The sequence below is a fragment of the Erinaceus europaeus genome, chromosome 3 (assembly GCF_950295315.1).
Source record: "Erinaceus europaeus chromosome 3, mEriEur2.1, whole genome shotgun sequence".
Taxonomy (NCBI): Eukaryota; Metazoa; Chordata; class Mammalia; order Eulipotyphla; family Erinaceidae; genus Erinaceus; species Erinaceus europaeus.
In genome coordinates, this window is record NC_080164.1 from 121,826,949 (window position 1) to 121,847,500 (window position 20,552).

The 20,552-nt window shown below is 37.9% G+C and overlaps 1 protein-coding gene across 3 annotated transcripts in view; it reads left to right on the top strand.

Annotated features, from left to right (window-relative positions):
• The window catches only part of SLC4A4 (solute carrier family 4 member 4), a 463,215-nt gene that overhangs the window by 181,593 nt on the left and 261,070 nt on the right, over positions 1–20,552 (top strand). For all 3 annotated transcript variants that reach the window (XM_060187836.1, XM_007523541.3, XM_060187837.1), the window contains exon 4: positions 9,756–9,891. In XM_060187836.1, coding sequence (XP_060043819.1) covers positions 9,756–9,891 — 136 coding nt within the window. The remainder of the gene's footprint in view (positions 1–9,755; positions 9,892–20,552) is intronic.

The following is a 20,552-nucleotide window of genomic DNA, read 5'->3' on the forward strand; positions in this document are numbered from 1 at the left end:
GCAAGTGACATAAAAATAGCCCTAGGTTGTTTCAAGCTATAGGAATCATCATGTATAATGGAGAAGCGTGCCTGCATCTAGGTGCATAAATAATGGCATCTGGAACCTGTCTCTGCCTTGAATCTGAGTTCTTCCATGTTTATTTTGTTCTCAGTCAACTTTGAGGGTTACAAAGCAGCCATTTGTAATAAAAGCCAAACTTTTATTATAATTTTAGCATCTTTTATCTTAGACTGGTGATGAATGAATATTTATAATGATAGCTATGCAAATCAGTTTGGGGATTGCACATTATTAACTTTAAGGAATAAACAATTATTTCTCTTCATACTTGAAAGCTAAGAATTCACCAGATGGTGGACTTTGCCAATGAGAAAAATACAAAATCTAGAAGTCCTCATTTAACCCACAGAAGGGAGTTTGCATGTACACTCACTTAGTATTCTCAGTATGAATTGCTCATTATGATTATTATTTCTAATACAGTTTTTTTTGGTAGTCTGCAGGGTGGCCACAGTGGGATGCTTCTCAGACCAAAAATAAAAGGGCATATTCACAAAATAGTTTCTTGGAGGATAATGAACCAAATGCTCAAATCACTTCACTTTAGCACTACTTTATATGCCATTATGATTTCTGCCTCCTCTGACATCTAGTGCATTTAATGTCTAAACTGTTCATATGTCAGTCGGACCCCATTTTTCTAGAATAGCATCTGTTAGAGTGTGGTGAGTGAGAAATGGACGTGAAAATAACTCAAGTGGGTTTGAAATCCTATCCCATGTTGTGTGATCTTGGGGCAGTCCTTTCACTACTTAGCATCAATTATCTGTAATATAAGAGACCAACAACAGTAGATATTTCACAGTGTTATGTAAAATAAATGAAATCTACTTATCATAATGCCTTCGATGTCCTAGCCATTTAGAAATACTACATACTGTTTTCAAAAATTAATTTATGTAATTTGTCTTGGATAGAGACAAAGAAATTGAGAGGGAAGGGGAAAGAAAGAGGGAGAGAGACAGAGAGAGACAGTGCAGCGTTGCTTATGAAGCTTCCCCCTGCAAGTGGGGACCAGGGGCTTGGACTTGGGTTTTTGTACACTGTAGTGTGTGCGTTCAACCAGGTGTGCCATTGCCTGGCTCCCCATCTTGTTGCAAGTTTATTGCTAGAGTTTTTCTTATTCCCATTTGTAAATCATTTGAAGACTGAAAGTTTAAAAGACCCCACCAATGTGTCCTGGAGCTCTGCTTCCCCAGAGACCCACCCTACTAGGGAAAGAGAGAGGCAGACTAGGAGTATGCACCAACCAGTCAACGTCCATGTTCAGCGGGGAAGAAATTACAGAAGCCAGACCTTCCACCTTCTGCAACCCACAATGACCCTGGGTCCATGCTCCCAGAGGGATAGAGAATGGGAAAGCTATCAGGGGAGGGGATGGGATATGGAGATTGGGTGGTGGGAATTGTGTGGAGTTGTACCCCTCCTACCCTATGGTTTTGTTAATTTATCCTTTCTTAAATAAAAAATAAATTAAAAAAATGTTTTGTGTTGGGCCATGTGGTGACTCAGGTGGTGGAGTATAAACGTAAACACGCCTGAGGACCTGGATTGAGCTCTCAGTCACCATTTGGGATCTCATTCCTACAGGGTCAGAGCTTCAGAAGTGGAGGAGCGGGACTATGATAACTCTCCTTGTGTTTGTTTGCTTATTGGTTTTTATCCTCCTCTCTGTTTCTGTCTCTCATCCTTTATCAAAAGGAAAAGGATAATGGCTTCTGGGAGTGGTAGACTTGTGCAGGCACCCAGATCGATGAAAAATCCAGGAGGCAATATATATATAAATAAATAAAAGTGTCTTTTCAATGGTATCATGGTATATCATGCACACTGAAAACTAATATGTTTGTTAAGCTATCAAGTAAGACTAGGAAAGTGCTAAATATCTGATTCCATTTCCTTCAATTGTGTTATTTTCTAGTTGTGCTTAAAAAGAGGTAGAGGAGAGGAAGAAAGCTTTGAAGAAGTGGAAGAGAATATAGATAGTCCATTTCTTATTTGATTCTATTACTCATTCTGCGTGTGTGCGTGTGTGTGTGTGTGTAACCTCTCTATTCCCAAAGTAGGTGCTAAGATTGACTTGAGAAAGGGAGAGACAAGGTTAGATTGTTAATATTACAAGTACAGCAAAGAAAAGCAGTGGATATCAATATACAAAACAATAGGTTGTAAATGTCTTAATAGAAATCCAGGTTAAGATGATGGCAGAGGAGGACTTAGTGGGGGTTGTATTGTTATGTGAAAATGTTATGCATGTACAAACTATTGTATTTTACTATTGTCTATAAACTATTAATCTCCAAATAAAGAAATAAAAAAAAAGAAATCCAGGGTAAAGGGGCTGTGTGGGTGGTGATATGCCTGGTTGAGCACACGTGTTACAATACACAAGGACTCAGGTTCAAGCCCCCAGTTCCCACTTGTAGGGAGAAAGCTTCATGAGTGGTGTCTCTATGTCTCTCTCCTTCTCTATTTTTCCCTTCTTTCTTGATTTTTCTCTGTCTCTATTTAATAAATAAATAAAGATAATGAAAAAATTTAAAAATGCAGGTGAAGGTGGACTCCTGTGGTCTGACGGAATCTCATCCCATCAGCTGAAGAAAATAGCTTATTTAAAATATTCATTATTTTGTGTCTTGCTATCAACAAGGAATGGTGACTATTAAAGTCACTTTGCAGCTTGTCCAAAAAATAAATTGGGGGAGGATAAAATAAGGAGAGCTTTCAAGAATTAGACATTTTCCATTTCAGAGTTCCTAAAGTAAGCCTCCTTTTTGTAACTGATTATGAATTTATGTGCTTGAAAATTCTCAAGATTTATTCAACCATATCAAATTTGTTAATATTCAAAGTGACTAGCAGGTGCTTGTTGCTGTGTTGGTCTTTGAGGAAAGTACATAAAATAGACACCTTATCTTCTATGGGTTTGGTGATTTACTTGGAGAGAAAAAAAATCATATTCACAAAAGTTAGGTATTCATGAGAAAACTATGTTTGTTGGTAGCTAAGTGAGTAATTAAGATACTAGTCGTTATTATAGTTTGAATATAGGGATGAGCCATGTTTCTGTGAATGAATAGGTTATTGGAAAAGAAAGAATTTTCAACTGTGCCTTAGAAGTTGGAGAAGAGAGAAGGATATTCCTAAGAAAAATGTAAAAGAGGAGGTTGAGCATTGGGTATGCCTGCTTGACTGCACATGCCACCATGCACAACAACCTGGGCTCAAGTCCCTGCTCCCCATCTGCAGGGGCAAAGCTTCATGAATGGTGAAGCAGATCTGCAGGTATCTCTCCTTGTCTCTTTTTAGTCTTCCTCTCCCCTTTCAATTTCTTTCTGTCCTAAGTAGTTAAAAAAGAAAGGGGAGGGAAAAAAAAGAAAAAATTCTACCAGTATCAGTGGATTCATCATGTAGGTATCAAGCCTCAGTAATAAGACTGGTGGCAATAAAAAGTAATAGAAAGAAAAGTAAAAAACTGGAAAGGAGCAGTTCTATTTTTCCGCCACAATACAGTTTGGGACTGCTATAGGAGGCAAGGCACACAGATTGGGGCCAGAGTGACATGAAAGGCAAACTGAGAGTGGAATGTCTTTTATCTAGCTAAGCCATCTCTGATTGATGGATAAAGTGTCAGCTAAGGTGAACTCTCAGGTCAAGTTCAGCCTCAGCAGGCAGAAATAAGATGCTGTGTGGGAGATGTCTGCTGTGGATGCTGGTGGTGGTATTCCTGCTGCATGTTTGATGTACTTCTTGCTGGTGGTGGGGATTTGACACCAGTGGGAGTCAGTCCCCAGACTGTGCAGACCATCAGTTGTCCATTTGCCTGTGGGCATGGGTGAGGGAGAGCCACATTGATGCAGGGGCACTCCAGGAAATTCTGCAGCTACTCAAAAGCACAGTCTAACTAGAAGACAGAATAAAACCATGAAAGAAGCAAAGTAGGGGTATTAACTTTGCTGCTTGATTTATTAACCTCCTGACAAAGGTGGTTGATTGAATTTGACAGCCTCTCTCTCTCTCCTTCTTAATCCCTTACCCTCAGCCCGATATTAAAGAGAGTAAAAGGCTTCATTCTTTCCCCATATTCTTTTATTGGCTGTTTCCCATACTGTAGATATAGCTTTATGTTCTCATTTCTGAAGCTACTTAATTATGGAAGTAAAACATGCAGACATCATTCTGACTTTTAGGTGGGGAATTTGAGATAGAGAGGGGTTGATAAACTTTTCTCAGGTCACACAGCAAGTAGGTAGCAGAGTTTGGATTCAAGCACAGGCATTTTGCTATAGAGTCTATTGAGTACAATGCTGTGTCTTTATTTAGTTTCGATTCCTACCTGATCACAGGTTACAGGGAACAATGAATCCTGACATATTTCATTGAGGGAATGCTCAATATGCATATCTTTGGGCTAAGCATGATTTTAGAAATTGGGAAGGGCCTATCATTTAAACTGGTTGATATTTAATGATATAGCTGATCTAGTTTCTTCTAATTTCTGAAACAACTGAGGAAGGAAATCGACTAAGGTTGCAAGCTACTCTCTGACACATGATATTTGGAATATTATTCCACAGGGATTGTTACACTGGCTGCTCAGAGGCTATATTTAATAACTGAGATGGATGATAAGAGGTGCTTAGATGTGGTATTTAGAGAGAAAGACTTGATGATAATGTTACATCCTTCTTCCATTCGATTTTGAAGCTGAGTTGCTTTCTGATAAGCAGCAGTTCATAGCTTGATTGAGAATGCCTGATCAAGAGTCATGCTCCCTAGATTAGAGCAAAGATGTGGGCAGTGTTTGTTTGGAGCTTCTGTTCTTCCAGCATGAGAAACATTTACTTTTCACTCTTAGAGATGAAGACAAACCCACGTCACATCCTTTAGAAGGACATGAAATCTTATTGTAAATGTACCTTTCTCTTCTAAATGCCTGCTCTACCTTGGGGATCCCTGAGGATCATTGAATTTTTGGTGAAAAGTCAATCAAATCTCTGTAGGTTTCAGAACCACACCAGACAGCTGCATTTTTTTCAGTAGCCTGAGTGAACACTCTGCTCCTTAGAAGTATCAATATAGGGGGTCGGGCGGTTGCGCAGTGGGTTAAGCGCATGTGGCGCAAAGCGCAAGGACCAGCGTAAGGATCCCGGTTCGAGCCCCTGGCTCCCCACCTGCTGGGGAGTCACTTCACAGGCGGTGAAACAGGTCTGCAGGTGTCTATCTTTCTCTCGCCCTCTCTGTCTTCCCCTCCTCTCTCCATTTCTCTCTGTCCTATCCAACAACAAACAACATCAACAATGGCAATAATAATAACCACAATGAGGCTACAACAACAAGGGAAACAAAAAGGGGAAAAAATGGCCTCTAGGAGCGGTGGATTCATGGTGCAGGCACCGAGCCCAGCAATAACCCTGGAGGAAAAAAAAAAAGTATCAATATAGGCAGATTTAACATTATATTATTTTTTACTCATCTTTAATTTCTTTAATATCCCCTTTGTTATTTTTAAAGTAATTAAAACTCTTTTCTTGATTGGAACTGCACTGCAAATGTTTCTACACAAACAGCCTGGAACTTTGCCCCCTCTACCTGAGTTATTAAGAAGCTTTAATGCCACTTTTTAAAACATATAATAGAAATATAGTATTCTATATTAACAAGTATTCAGTTCATTCAGTTATTTTAATGTTATGCTAGCATAGAAAAGACCATGGATATTGTTATTAATTTTTAAAATTTACATATTAATTTATCCATTTAACTAACTAATCTTTATATCTCATTCTGTCTGTAGTTTTGATAAATTCTTTGCTTTTCTCTCCAGAACTTGAAATAAATTTCATTTAGAATACAGAGTTCTCTATAAGTTTTGTTGACCCAATTGTTAACACTTTAAAATTGATAGTCACATGAAAAGGAAGAAAGTAGAACTCCTAGAAATAGAGTATGTAGGTTAAAGTTATGCCAAGAAATCGATCATAAATTTGGAATGTTGCAATTGGTGTTTGGTCTTTGGTATTAAAGATATTGATCACAATCTTAAAAATGCTGACACTGAAATTATTGACATCAGGTGTAGAAGAGATGATTACTAGAGCACAGGATTTGGATGAATGAGATCCCAAGATCTAACCTCAGTATTTCACATGCCAGAAATGAATGATGCTCTTATCTCCCTTTGTAATTAAAAAAAAATCTTTAAAAGAGGAAATATTGAGATGAAAGTAGTTTATCTCTTTGCAAAATCTTTCCAGAAGTGGTCTGAATAGTGTTTACTTTGCTCCCAGTTATACAGCTTATGACATGGGGCAAAACCCTTTCTTTCCTTTTCTTTTCCTTTTTTTTCTATCTTGCTTTATTTTATTTTATTTCATTTTTTTAATTTCTTTTATTTTTTTCAGGGACACTTCTCACCTCTGGCTTATGGTGGTATGGGGTATTGAACTTGGAACTTAAGATCATCAGGCATCAGAGACTCTTTGCAGAACCATTATGCTATCTACCCCCACACAAACACCTTTTCTATGCCAGGATGAATTATCATATTCCTCTCTAAGTTTTGATCAGTTTCCAGCATTTTATTATATGTGTTTTCTTTGTCAAGAACTATCTCTAAAATTTCCTTTAATGTCACCTTTTTGGGCCAGTATTACTTCCTCTAGGATATCTTTACAAACTTGGTGTAGCCTTTTTCCTTAGTTATGCTGATCAGTGCCTCCCCAAAACTCCTCTGATTATATGTCTCTAGAGTCTCTTAAGTGGTAATGACAGCACTAACAACATTCCTATAGTCAACTCAGTCTTAGATTTTATTTTCTAGCATTTTAAAACTTCTTGTTCTTGTGCTGCACTTTCATCTTTGTTGGGTAGTTCCTTCTTGATTTTCTGCATCATATAACTTTGTCATTGGAAGACAGGAAGAAAACACAGTAATACCATTTGTCTGTGCAAATGGCTATTGTGATAGTGCCACGGTCAATCGTTGACAGACTGAAAAAAATCCTATCACAACATGTTGCTTATACAGTGATTTATGGACTGAAGATCTAGCAATGAAAGTTTGTACTTTATGTAATTACTCACAGTTAGTATACTTAGTTAATTGAAAGTTGGGCTTTGTTGTTGGGATGCATACTAATATATTTTAACTAGACTGTGATAATTGAAATTCACACATATTGAGAACAGGTAGAGTAAGGCTTAATGCCAGATTTTATTTTATTTTATGGAGATAGATCATTTTCTTTATAGGATCATTTTGCGCATATAATTTTGAAAACTTATTTTTTCATTTTCTTTTCCATGATATGCACATCAAAATAATAATCTTGACTTCAAGTTTCATGACTAGGTAGTATTTTATCAAATAATTGTAGTGTAATTTAGAGTCAGTCTTCCTTTTTGGACATTTAAGCCCCTCCAGTTTTCTTTTTCTTTTTCTTTTTTTCCTCCAGGGTTATTGCTGGGCTCGGTGCCTGCACCATGAATCCACTGCTCCTGGAGGCCATTTTTTCCCCTTTTGTTTCCCTTGTTGTTGTAGCCTCATTGTGGTTATTATTATTGCCATTGTTGATGTTGTTTGTTGTTGGATAGGACAGAGAGAAATGGAGAGAGGAGGGGAAGACAGAGAGGGGGAGAGAAAGATAGACACCTGCAGACCTGCTTCACCGCCTGTGAAGTGACTCCCCTGCAGGTGGGGAGCCGGGGGCTTGAACCGGGATCCTTACGCCCATCCCTGCGCTCTGCACCACATGCGCTTAACCCACTGCATTACCGCCTGACCCCAGTCCCTCCAGTTTTAAACAATTCTGCAGTGGTCACCTTTGTATCTAAGTCTTTGAGATAACAATTACTATTTACCTGGAAGGAATGCTTTCTTGTGACAAAATTGTTGGTTCACAGAATACATACATCTCCAAACTATTTCTCTATTTTTCCACCTTTCCCTGCAGAGAGATGTTTCCACTTAGGTTCTTTTCGCAAACATAAACTGAGAGGTGTTGGTACATTCCGTAACTTTCACCAGCATCGTACACTATTTATTTTTTTGGTGCTATTTTCTTAGATACAATATGTATCTGATTTCAATAGATCATTAATTATGTTGAATATTTTTCATGGGTTTATTTGTAGTTGATATATTTTGATCTATGGAATTTTATTCTGTTCTGAGTTATGATAGTTTTCAGAAGGTAGAGACTTTATTAGGTTGTTTGAATACATACAGGTAATTCTATATATTTATTATAGATGCACACATTTATATGTGTACTAGAACTACATTCATGTGTGTATATGCTATTCTTGGTGTTGGCCTGGGATTATAAAGACTGTGGTCTTTAGTTTTAGTTGTTTTTTTTTTTTTTGCCTCCACAATTATCACTGGGATTCATTCGGTGCCTGCACTAGGAATCCACTGCTCCTGGCAGCCATCTTTTTTCATTGTTATTGCTGTTATTATTGTTGTTGTTGTTGCTACTGCTGTTGGATAGGACAGAGAGAAGTTGAGATAGGAGGGGAAGAAAGAGAGGGGGAGAGAAAGACAGACACCTGCAGACCTGCTTCACCGCTTGTGAAGTGACCCCCCTACAGGTGGGGAGCAGGAGGCTCGAACAGGGATTCCTATGCCTGTCCTTGAGCTTTGCACTATATGTGCTTAAGCCAGTGTGCTACCGCCTGGTCCCCAAGTTTTTTTTTTAATATTTTGTTTATTTTATTTTAATTAGAGAGATACAGAGAGAAAGACAAAAACACCAGAGCACTGCTCAGCTCTGGCTTATAGTGGTACTGGGGACTGAACCTGGGAGGAGCATGGAGCTTCAGGCATGAGAGTTTTTTTGCATAACCATTATGCTGTCTCCCCAGCCCCTGTGGGCCTTAATTTTTGAAAAGATATCATCAGTTTCCATTATTTTTTAAAAGAAAGGGAAAATAACATATAATCTGAAGGAAGTTCTAGTTTATTTTTCTTTACTTGATTTTTAGGCGAGAGGGTCAAAAGGAGCTAGTAGGACATTCAATTACGTGCATGAGTGTGTTGGAAATTCTCCCCCTCCCTCAGGTGTACAATATTTTACTTGGGCTTGTTTTTCAAGTGCAGTGAAGTATGACTAAACATTTTTGGGTACTACCATTATGTAAAGAAGAGGCTCTGTCTTGTTAAAGATTCTTTCATCAACTTTGCAGTTAGCCAGTTATGGGCATTCAGGAGCCTGTGAAGACATGGGTTTTAGGCTTTGAACATGGGGGGAGCTGGAGGCGGGGACCTGGGGGAAACTTAGGATTGGGGTGCTCTGTAGCCCCCTCCCACTACTGTGAAAAAGTGATTGGCTCAGGCTAATTTCTGCAAGTACTTTTGGATGGAACATAAGTGGGAAAGGAAGGCAAGTCATGTGGTCAGACCTCAGCTCATCAGAGTGCTAAAACTTCTTTGTCACACACCACACAGAACTGGAGCAAGGTCCTTTTGAAGAGCAGTGGAGAGCTGAGTTACAGCTTAGAGCTAAAGGAATAGAGAAGGACTTTGTTTTCTTTTTGCATCTAGGTTGGAGATTACGGAGCAAAGACGATGTCAACTGAAAATATTGAAGGGAAGCCCAACATCAGTGGGGACAGAGGAAGAACCTGGAGCCATACTTTCCTCAGGGTTGTCCAGCCAGTGTTTAACCACAGTATTTTCACTTCTGCAGTCTCTCCTGCTGCTGAACGTATTCGATTTATCTTGGGTGAAGAAGATGACAGCCCAGCACCACCTCAACTCTTTACCGAACTCGATGAGCTGTTGGCTGTGGATGGACAGGAAATGGAATGGAAGGAGACAGCGAGGTGAGACATGGTTGATATGTGCAATACTGACCAAGGTAAACAGAAGTGGGAGTAAGAGCCTGTGAGCATCTTTCTTTTGTGTTAGTCATTGAATAACTGACAAACATGATGTTGGCTGGGTTAAGAAATCAAAGGATCCTATTGCATCTCTTCTACTTTGACATGAAGGGAGGGCATGTACTTTAGTTCACTAGAGGAATATTGTTTCTTTGATCTGTGTTGTTGCAATTTTAACCTTTATAAGGAATTAAAAGAGAAGCTTAGTTTATATGCTATGTAATAATAAAATGTTTGAAAGAAATAAATTCTAGCACTCAAAGATTATAGCCTAGAGATAGGTTCCCACATGCAAAGTTATTTTGTGAGATCTTGTCTGAGTTAGTACCCATTCTCTTTTAGGAAGGGGGTTGCAAAGACTGTAACTGTGATATATACAGTTTCCATTATTCCAAAAAAAAAACCCTGCCATCTTTTAAATAGGCATCTGAAATAAAAGAGATTAATCTGAGTTTGTAGTTTAGAGAACTGAGCTAAGTTTCAGACTTTTATTACTAGCTCCATAATGCTCAGTTTCTCAAAACTTTAGTTTTATTTTCAATAAAGAGTAGGTAACTTCTAGTAGAGAAATATATATATAAACTTCATGAATGTGTAATATATAAAAGTATTATAAAATATAGGGCTCAGGGAGATAGCTCAGCCTGTTAGAGCACCAGCTTTCATGCCTGAGGCCCCAGAAGTCACAGGTTCAATCCCCAATACCATCTTAATACAGAACAGAGTAGTTCTTTTATTCTCTTTTGCTCATTCCACTCATTCCCACTCTCATAATGTAAAATAAATATTTAAAAATATTGTACACTATACTAAAATAATACTAAATATATTTAGATGTACATATGCACAATTATAAAAATGCTTTGTGAGTTTTGTGGCATCATATAAATCTATGGTGTCAATCTTATGACTTTTATTTATATATTCAGTTATATCTATATTAAATCTCATCTGCTATTTAATAATTTTGTAATATAAAGAACTTTATATAAGGCACTTATTAGTTTTTTATTATCTTTACCTGAATACCAGCAAAGTTCTCTTCTTAAAAGCAATTCTATACTATGTCTTTTATAGCTAATAACTTAATACAAATATCTTAATTCAAATCAATGCATTTAGACATGTGTTTTTGAGTGAATAGTGCAAGGTGGGCACATTTTAAGTATTAGGGATATAAAAATAAGCAAAAGGAACTCAGAAAAATCTGAAATGAGTTTAGTATAGCATCTTTCAATCTGAAGAATATGACAAAACTAATCATTATCCAACTTTTTGGTTAAGAAAAATAAAGCAAAGATAGGAGAACTTTACCTCTTATGAGATTAATGGAAAAGGAATTCTTGCCTGATATTCAGGTTCTGTACATGTCATTCTAGTGTTCAATGTGTTTTAAAATCATCTAAGATGGTAAGAGAAGATGAGCTATAAAGAAGCAATAACCCAGTCATCTTTCTCTTACTGAAACTCTTCTAAAGAGTAGATTCATTTAAGAATTAAAGGAGGAACTGTTATTTCCTGATGCATTATCTAAAAAACTTCATACATTTTGCTATTTGTAAGTTTTAATAAGTTAACTGAATTTTGAAAGAATTTTAATTATTTTGACTTGTGCTTTATAAGCCTGTGAAATTATTATTATTATTATTTCCATAATAATAAGTACTACTGAACATTTTTATCAATTTAGGATTTTAATAGTGGAAAGTTTAATGTATTATTTGATAGTGCTTCTTCAGTTTTATACCTCAAAAACTTCTTATCATTGTGCAAATCATGTTTTTCAGAATGTTTACTTAGAAAAAACTTAGTAGAACCCATAAATCATTTCATATCTTCCATAATTTAAACTGTGTCCAGAAAGACAAATCATTATATTTTACTATTTGCTCTCTCAGTAGTTTCAAGAGATCTAATATCTAACTATTATTATTATTTTTTTTGCTAGATAATTCTTTTCTTTTAGACCTACGGTGATTATGCATGTTCACTTTTACCTCTTCTGTTTAGAAGCTGCTAATGCTTTCTCTTAACTAAAAAGTCTTTTATAATAGTGATTTAATAATGATTAATGAGATTCTAAGATAACAGGGATACAATTACACACAGGTCCCACAACTAGAGTTCTATGTCCCATCCCCTCCATTGGAAACTTTTCTATTCTTTATCCCTCTGGGAGTATGGACCAAAATTCTTTATGGGGTGCAGAAAATGTAAGGTTTGACTTCTGTTATTGCTTCTGTGCTGGACAAGGATATTGACAGGTCAATTCACGTTCCCCAGCCTGTTTCTATCTTTCCCTAGTGGGGTAGGGCTCTGGAGAGGTGAGACCTCAGGGCACATTGGTGAAGTTGTCTTCCCAGGGAAGTCAGGATGGAATCATAGTAGCATTTGAAACTTGGTGGCTGACAGGCAGTAAGATATAAAGCAGGACAAATTGTTTAATGTACAGGAACCCAAAGGTAGGAAAAGAACCAATGAAATTAGGGGTCTTTGTGTGGGAAGAAGCTAGGAAGTCTATTTTAAGTATGTTCCAAGAAGCCCATGATGTTACTGATTTTTGCGTGAGCCTGATAACTAACATGAAGGTGGACACACACACACACACACACATACACACACCACATATAGTCTGGGAAGATGGTGTCAGCATTGAGGATAGGACTAGAAAGATGGATTAGGACAGAGAGTAGCTCCTAAACATGAGGAAAGTATATAAATACTGTTAGCCCCATCAATATGACCTAGGGCCCATATATATTCATATTTAGCACAGGAACCTGTGTAACCTCTGTATTCCTGTTAATCTGAGCTCATAGTCCATGGTGACAGGTGGGAACATTGTAGGCTGCACTCATTTCAGGGCCAGTCTTCTTCCAGTGTCAGAGTAGGTTGACCCAGCCTCTCTTCGGAGAGTGGGGCAGTCCCTGCCATTGCTGCTCTACAGGGCAAGGTCCTGAGAGGCCACTGAGAGTTCTTATGATGATGTTTCTGATGGAAGTAACCAGTGATGGTGTAGAGAGGGATCTATTAGAGGTCAAGGCCTAGCATATCTATGTGGGAATCCAAGGATTTCCTGACTAGAGCCCCAGATGATGGGTGGCCTGGTATTGAACAAAAAGGCCATCGTTAAAGGTTGCCAGTCTCTTGCCTGTATCAAGCTTTTATAGTCCTTACTTTATCTGATGAGATTAGACTTAAAGTTATTGAGGGAAGTGAAGTGTAGGGGGTAGGAGAGGAGGGTTTCTAGGCTTATGTAGTAAATATTTGATTAGGTACCTCATGGTGTCTTCTTTAGGTCTTTCTACTTACTTGCTGAGTTTCTTAAGTCTTAGTCTAATCACACCAGACTGTTGAGCACTTTACTTTGACATAGATCATTTTCCCTAACTGATGGATACATGTGTACATGTACTATGTCCCTTAGGCTCAGGTCTGTATCTAGGCTCTGTAACTTTGTTTGGAAGTGCACCATTTGAAAGAGAACTAGGGAGTCCCATGTGTTAGGAAAGGTGTTGGAGGGTTGGTGTTGGAGGGTTGACATCTTATGCTTGGTGTCTCTGGATACAGTCTGAAGTGAAATGTGTTGTGGCACAGGTTGCATTGATTTCTTTGAGGTCAGCAGAGGCAGCATCATAGGATTTAACTAAAAAGGTATTCATAACACATTTCTACTCCTTCATTTCTGTGCTTCCTCTTGAAGCTTTTCATTATTTGCTCTTAGGGCTCTCTTTTCATAAATAGTAACTGTTTTTGACTTCTTTCTTTCATCTTGAATAGCCTACATATTAAAAGTCTTCTTTAAAGTATACTTTTAGTTCATAAAACATGTTTCAAGAGAAGACTTTCAAAATAAGGACTTGCACTACTACCTCCATTTTATTCTTTCTTTTTCTTCCTAAAAATAAGTTGAGAATCTAAGAAACAGAATGAGTGTTATAACGGTGCTGCCTGAATTAAATGTTGCTGCTAAGTAGTTGCTTATTGTGGCCCATTCATGGAGTCATCTTCTTTTTTTAAATTTTTAAATTTTTTTAAATTTATTTTTTTATTTAAGAAAGGATAAATTAACAACACTATTGGGTAGAAGGGGTACAACTCCACACAATTCCCACCACCCAATCTCCAGATCCCATCCCCTCCCCTGATAGCTTTCCCATTCTCCATCCCTCTGGGAGCATGGACCCAGGGTCATTGTGGGTTGCAGAAGGTGGAAGGTCTGGCTTCTGTAATTTCTTCCCCGCTGAACATGGACGTTGACTGGTTGGTCCATACTCCCAGTCTGCCTCTTTCTGTCCTGGAGCTCCGCTTCCCCAGAGTCATCTTCTTAAGCTGGGATTTCTTGTTCTGCCAAATGAGGGTTGTTGAGCTGGAAGGAATAGCTTAACTCTTACTACATTTGAATTGAAAGCCTAGCCTCTTACATCCATATACTAGAGTGGTGCTTTGATTTATAGGGCACACATATAATACTGTTCTTATTTTGTCTTCCTCATTACATTAATTTTCTGAAAACAGGGACCACAAAGATGGCCCTTCCCCATCTTCCCTTTTCCCTTCTTCCCCCCCACTTTTCTACCTGTCCATCTTTTCTATCTGTCCATCTGTCTAGGTTTTGCCTAGGTCCTCATGTCTGCATGATTTTATCAGTCTTGATGGCCATGGGAATCTCTTAAGAGAGTGAGAGACTTCTAGAGAGGGAAAAAGAGATAAAGGAGATACAACACAATACTGCTACACTGCTCAGGAAACTTCTCCTTTGTATAATACACTCATGTGGTGGCTGGGGCCTCAAACCTGGGTCCGATTGCATAGAAAAGTATGCACTCTTATCTGGTAAGCCATCTCCGGAAACTCCAGGACTGTTTTCCACTGATGTAGTCTCCAGATCTTGCAGTGCCTGGTATATGTAAGTGCTCTGTAATATTTGTTTATTGTGTTTAGTTGAGAATAAATTGTCTTAGAACAACCATTATAAATCTGTTACTCCCTTAGACATATTTCTTGACCCATTGTGATTCTGTAATAATTTGTCTTTATTACTAGTGAACTAGTTGATATACCCATGGTACCAAGCATACTATTAAAGAATAAGAGCCAAAAAGTAGGAATAGAGCATATGAGAATAGGGATCTTAGGGTAGAAAATGGACTAGGAAGTCCATTTTAGGCATGTTCCTAGGGGCCCATGACTTGTGTAGTTTTTGCTTGAGTTTGATAGCTAACATGGACTTGGACAAAAATACTGTAGGGAATATGGTGTCAGAGTTGAGAATAGGGCTAGAAAGTTAAATTGAATTAGGCAGAGAGTAGCCCTCAAACTACCCATTCACTTGACCCAGGGCCCATATATATATATATATTCATACTTAGCACAGGAACCTATGTAACCTCTGCATTCCTGTCTGAGCTCTCAGTCTAATTGTCACAGCTGGGAACATTCCAGGCTGCACTCATTTCATGATCAGTCTTCCTCGAGTGATAGAGTGGAATGACTCAGTCTCCCTTCAGAGTGTGAGACAGTCTCTACCATTGCTGCTTTATAGGGAGGACATTTTCCTGGAGTGGCCCACAAGAGGGCTTATGATGATGTTCCTGATGGATGGAAGTGATTAATGGTGCATCTTTCTTCCATTCCTAAATTTCTCTACACCCCTTACCTGATCCATGGGCAAATTTTATCATTTTACTTCCAGACGTATTTGGATAATTTGAATATCACCACATCTCACATTCTGTATTGTCACAGCTCACTTCTAATTCACCACCATTTTTCACCTTTAATATTGAAAATGCTTAATTAGGGACTTGTTGGTGGCACACCTGGTTGAGCGCACATGTTACGTTGTGCAAGGGCCTGGGTTCAAGCCCCAGGTCCCCAGCTGCAGGGGGAAAGCTTTGTGAGTAGTGAAGTATTGCTGCAGGTGCCTTTATGTCTCTCTTCTTTCAATTACCCCCATACCTCTTGATTTCTGGCTGTCTTTATTCAATAAATAAATAAAGAAAGAAAGAAAGAAAGAAAGAAAGATAATAAAAGAATTTTAAAAAGAAAAATGCTTAATTAGTCTACTGCCTTGCACCTGACTTTCATGACATCCTCAACTGTTCACCATAATCTGTTTGACCTGTTCCCCTACTTCTCCCTCATGTTCACACTGCTAGAACAACACTAAGCAGTCATGTTCCTGTGTCAAGGACTTTGTGCTTACTGTTTTCTCTGTCTGAAATACTCTACATGCTGTATTTCTGCAGTTATCTCTGGCTTGCTTTCTTACCTTCTTCAGGTCTTTACACAGATTTATCTTCCTAAAAGTTCTCCTATTTAAAATTTAACCCCCTTCCTATATCTCTCTGTTCCCATTGCTCATTATTTTTGTCCTTAGCATTTATTACCATAACATATTACATATCAAATTATTGTCTCATCCAAGTAAAATGAAAACCCTTTGAGTCTGGAACTTTTTGTTGTTTTCTTTATGACTATATTCACGTAAGTGCAACTTCCTAGAACAAAGACCAGTAAGAAGTATGTGCTATTAGAATGAGGAGCAAGATCAATAGAAGCTTGATTCTTTGTTGTTTAGCTTAAATGCTGTTGAGAGATTTAGAGGTGATGCTATGATTCACATTTTCAGTATTCCTTACTTTCTATCATATGTTCAGCTTCAGAATATTCTCATAGTAATTTCTGATAGCTTCTTATAATGTCCGGTTTCTAGATGTGACATCTAGAACATTCTAGGGTTTTATTTCCCATTGTAAGTTCTTAAAACTTACCAGGATAGTAAAAGTTCAGCACTTTTTTAGAAGAGATTCATTTTAAATAGGGAATGTGGCATGAATAAAGTATGTGGCTAGCTTATAAAGTGGTGAATTCTCTTTTTCTGTGAAAACCCCAGATCAACAGACAATTGAATTCCCTTGAGAACTAATACTCCACACTTCTCTAGATGAATGTAGTTTCCACTGTGAACCCAGAGAACACAACGCAACTGGTTTTAATACTCTCCCTTTCAACATTCTTTAGTTCTCAGTTTGACTAATGATTTAATTTGACCAGAAGTATCGTACATTGAGTTTCAGTGTTCTTGTGGCTTTAGTTTTACTCAAGGAAGTTCAGGTTATCTCTGTGTCTCAAGATAATAAATAAAGAGAATGCTTTCAATAGTAGGAAAAATATCCCATTGTAAATGTTGGAAAGCCCAGGAATCAGGTTAAACTGTGAACAAGGGGGGCCTTTATTTATATAAAGTTTGAAGTGCAGCCAACTCTATTACCACTTTTCTTGACATCTTTTCCCTGCTGTTCCTCTTCCAGAGAGTTAAAACTTTTGATTTTCATAATTCTTCTAACATGCAGCACACACTGAAGGCTGCACAAAGGGCAAAATGAGCAGACCTGAGAATTTCATAAAATCAGTGGAATAGCAGAGAATGCCTTTATTTTACTTATAAATTTAAAAAGACATTTTATTTTAGACAGAGAAATCTCACATTGAGAGGGGAAGAGGAGGTAAGCAGACTACCACTCTGGTACATGCGCTTGAGCTGGGAGCCTTAGATGTGAGAATCCCATGATGTATCAGTTGAGCTCTCTCCAGACCTCTCCAAACTAAGAAGACTTAGTTTTCAAGTGAGGTCATTAGAATTCTGTAAATTACTAGTGTGTCAGTAATTTTATGGGATTAAATGGAATATTTCCCACTATTGAGGAAGCTTATAGTCCTCATTAAGAATTTCTGTGTGACTGGGAACTAGCTAATGGTACATGAAACAAACCAGTAAAAGAAAAAAAAAAAAGGGTTCTGCTTTGGTTTTCTTCAAATCCGGGAAGGATTACTACCACTGTTCTTTACTCAAACTCTTTTTCGGTGATATCTTGTGGAAAAAATGATTATTGGTTTTCAGTCTTCAGCAAATTTTCAGATTGGCAATGTTGAACTTGACTACTTCATACAATATGTTACATAAGACAGACATGTCCACCTATAAGACAATATGTCAAGAATAACAGTCAAAGGGAGCTGGCTGATAGTTCACACAAGTAGAGTATACACATTACCATCTGCAGAGTGGAAACTTCATTAGCAGTGGGGTGATGTTGTAGCTTCTCTCCTTCCTCCCTCAGTCCCCAAGCCCTTCTTTCCTCCCTCACCTCACCTCACCTCACCTCATCTCACCTCATCTCTTTCTTTTTTTCTTATCTTTTTTTTTTTTAGAACAAGATTGGAGAATCTTCAGCCCACGGGCCATGTATAGCCTGAAAAGTCATTTGGTTTGACCTTGCTAATGCAACTGCAGCCAAGACTTAAACTTTTTTTTATAGCAATTTTAAATGATAATTTTGTATGGCCTGTATAGGATATTATAAGTATCCAAATGACCCTTGTCAGAAAAAAGTTTACCCCGCTTCCCAGTACAGAAGACAGAAAAGAAAAGACAGAATAAAGCCAGTCACCAGGAGCAGTGAAGTTGCTTAGCCAATATAAATAATATCACAAATAAATACACAAATAATATCAGGATTATTTCCTCAAAGTGATTCTTAGTGACAAACCCGATTAAAAAGGAATGGTGTTACAAATCTGGACAAATTCAACAAACCAACAAAGGAAAAGGGTATTGATGTATCATTCACCTTGAGTAGACCAGCACAAACAGCCATTTCTGGTGAGCAGATCAGCCTAATTTTCTCTGAAGAACCTGATTTCAGGTTCTGGTCATTAAATACAGACATGTATTTAATACATGACATGTATTTAATACAGACATGTATTTAATACATGACATGTATTTAATACAGACATGTATTTAATACATGTCTCCCTTCCTTCTTTCCTCCCTCCCTCCCTCCCTCCCTCCCTCCCTTCCTTCCTTCCTTCCTCCCTCCCTCCCTCCCTCCCTTCCTTCCTTCCTTCCTTCCTTCTTTTTTCTTTTTTGCCTTGAGTTATCATCGAGGCTCAGTGCCAGCACTATGAATCCACTGCTCCTGGAGGCCATTTTTTCCCCATTTTATTGGATAGAACAGAGAGAAATTGAGATAGGAAGGGGAGATAGAGAGGGAGACAGGGAGCCAGGCAGTGGCACACTTGGTTAAGTGCACACATTACAGTGCACAAGGACCCAGGTTCAAGCCCTTGGTCCCCACCTGCAGGAGGAAAGCATCACAAGTAGTGAAGTTCGGCTTCAGGTGTTCGTTTGTCTACCTCTCCCTTACCTTTCTAAATTTCTACCCAATAATAAAATAAATACACATATTTCCAAAAAAGAGAGAGGGAGAAAGAAAGACACCTGTGGTGTAGACCTGCTTCACCACTTGTGAAGCATCCCCCCTGCAGGTGGGGAGCTGGGGCCTGCTATCTGGATCCTTAAGTGGGTCCTTATGCTTAATTATATGTTCACTTAACCAGGTGCACTACTTTCCAGCCCCCAAGTTTGTTTTTTTCTTTCAGAGAAAGACTGAATGAGAAGGAGTGGAATCATCCATGTAATTAATTACATGTGGTTTTGTTATAACTTTCAGAGTTGATCTAGTCATTTAAGAGTGCCCTTAAATGGGCTATTTATCTCAGATACAGTCTAACCTTGGCTTCACTTTCTGTGTGTATTGAGACACTTCTTTAGTTAGTAAAAGATTAATGATCATGTTAGTAGTTTTATGTATTGATAGTTGGATTATATTCTAGTGCAAAGGTCATGTCTGTTTTCCACTGTGAAAGTGGCACATTTTTAAGTTAGGAAGTTTTGTCTTAATTATGCTTAATCATGTGATTGGGAAAGTTGTACAATTCAGTGATTCCCAGTGGGCCTTCTATTTCTTCAGCAAATGAGTAAGTTGCTGTTTGGTTGGCAGTCACTCAGAGTGTGTTAAACTGCAGTGTACTTCATGATTCTTGTACTTTGAAATACATAACTTTACTTAATAAACTCCTCTTTCAAGGTTATGGCTGCTTTGTATTGGCAAACATTTAAAAAGTCACCTTCTGAAGTTATATTTTTTTCTGTTACACATCAACTGCCAAAACAAAAGGAAAAATATGAACCTCTTTGCAACTATGTAGTTATTTATAGTTATTAAGAAGATGAGATAGTGGCTTTTAGTACATTTTACAATAAAATGTCTATTTTAAAAAAGTATAATTACATGGTTCTAAGCACCTTTAACAGTTTCACTGGCACTTGGACTGACTGAAGTTTAGTACCTTTGCCTTAGCCTTTTCTTTAATGGACTTTGATTTAAATTGAGTAGTTTTCAGCCCCCCCCCCCCACTTGTCCTTGGTGTGTGTGAGGAGGATAGCCATAGCATGTGGAGTTTCTGGGATGAAACTACCTGCAACATAGTGTTTAAATAGGCAAACCATTATTTTATGCTTGAAGGCAAATGTTGAGAGCATGATTGTTTCATGAAACAATCAGAGCAATATGTTTCAAAGTAATTAAGTAGTCATTATCCCAGCATTTACCTTTTGCTATTAGCCCTAAGATATGATACCATCAAGCATTCTGTATTTACTGAACTCAACGATAAGTAAATGCTGAGCTGAGCTATGATAATACAGTTCCCTTAGGAACACAAGCACGATGGAGCTGATCACATTTGAGACT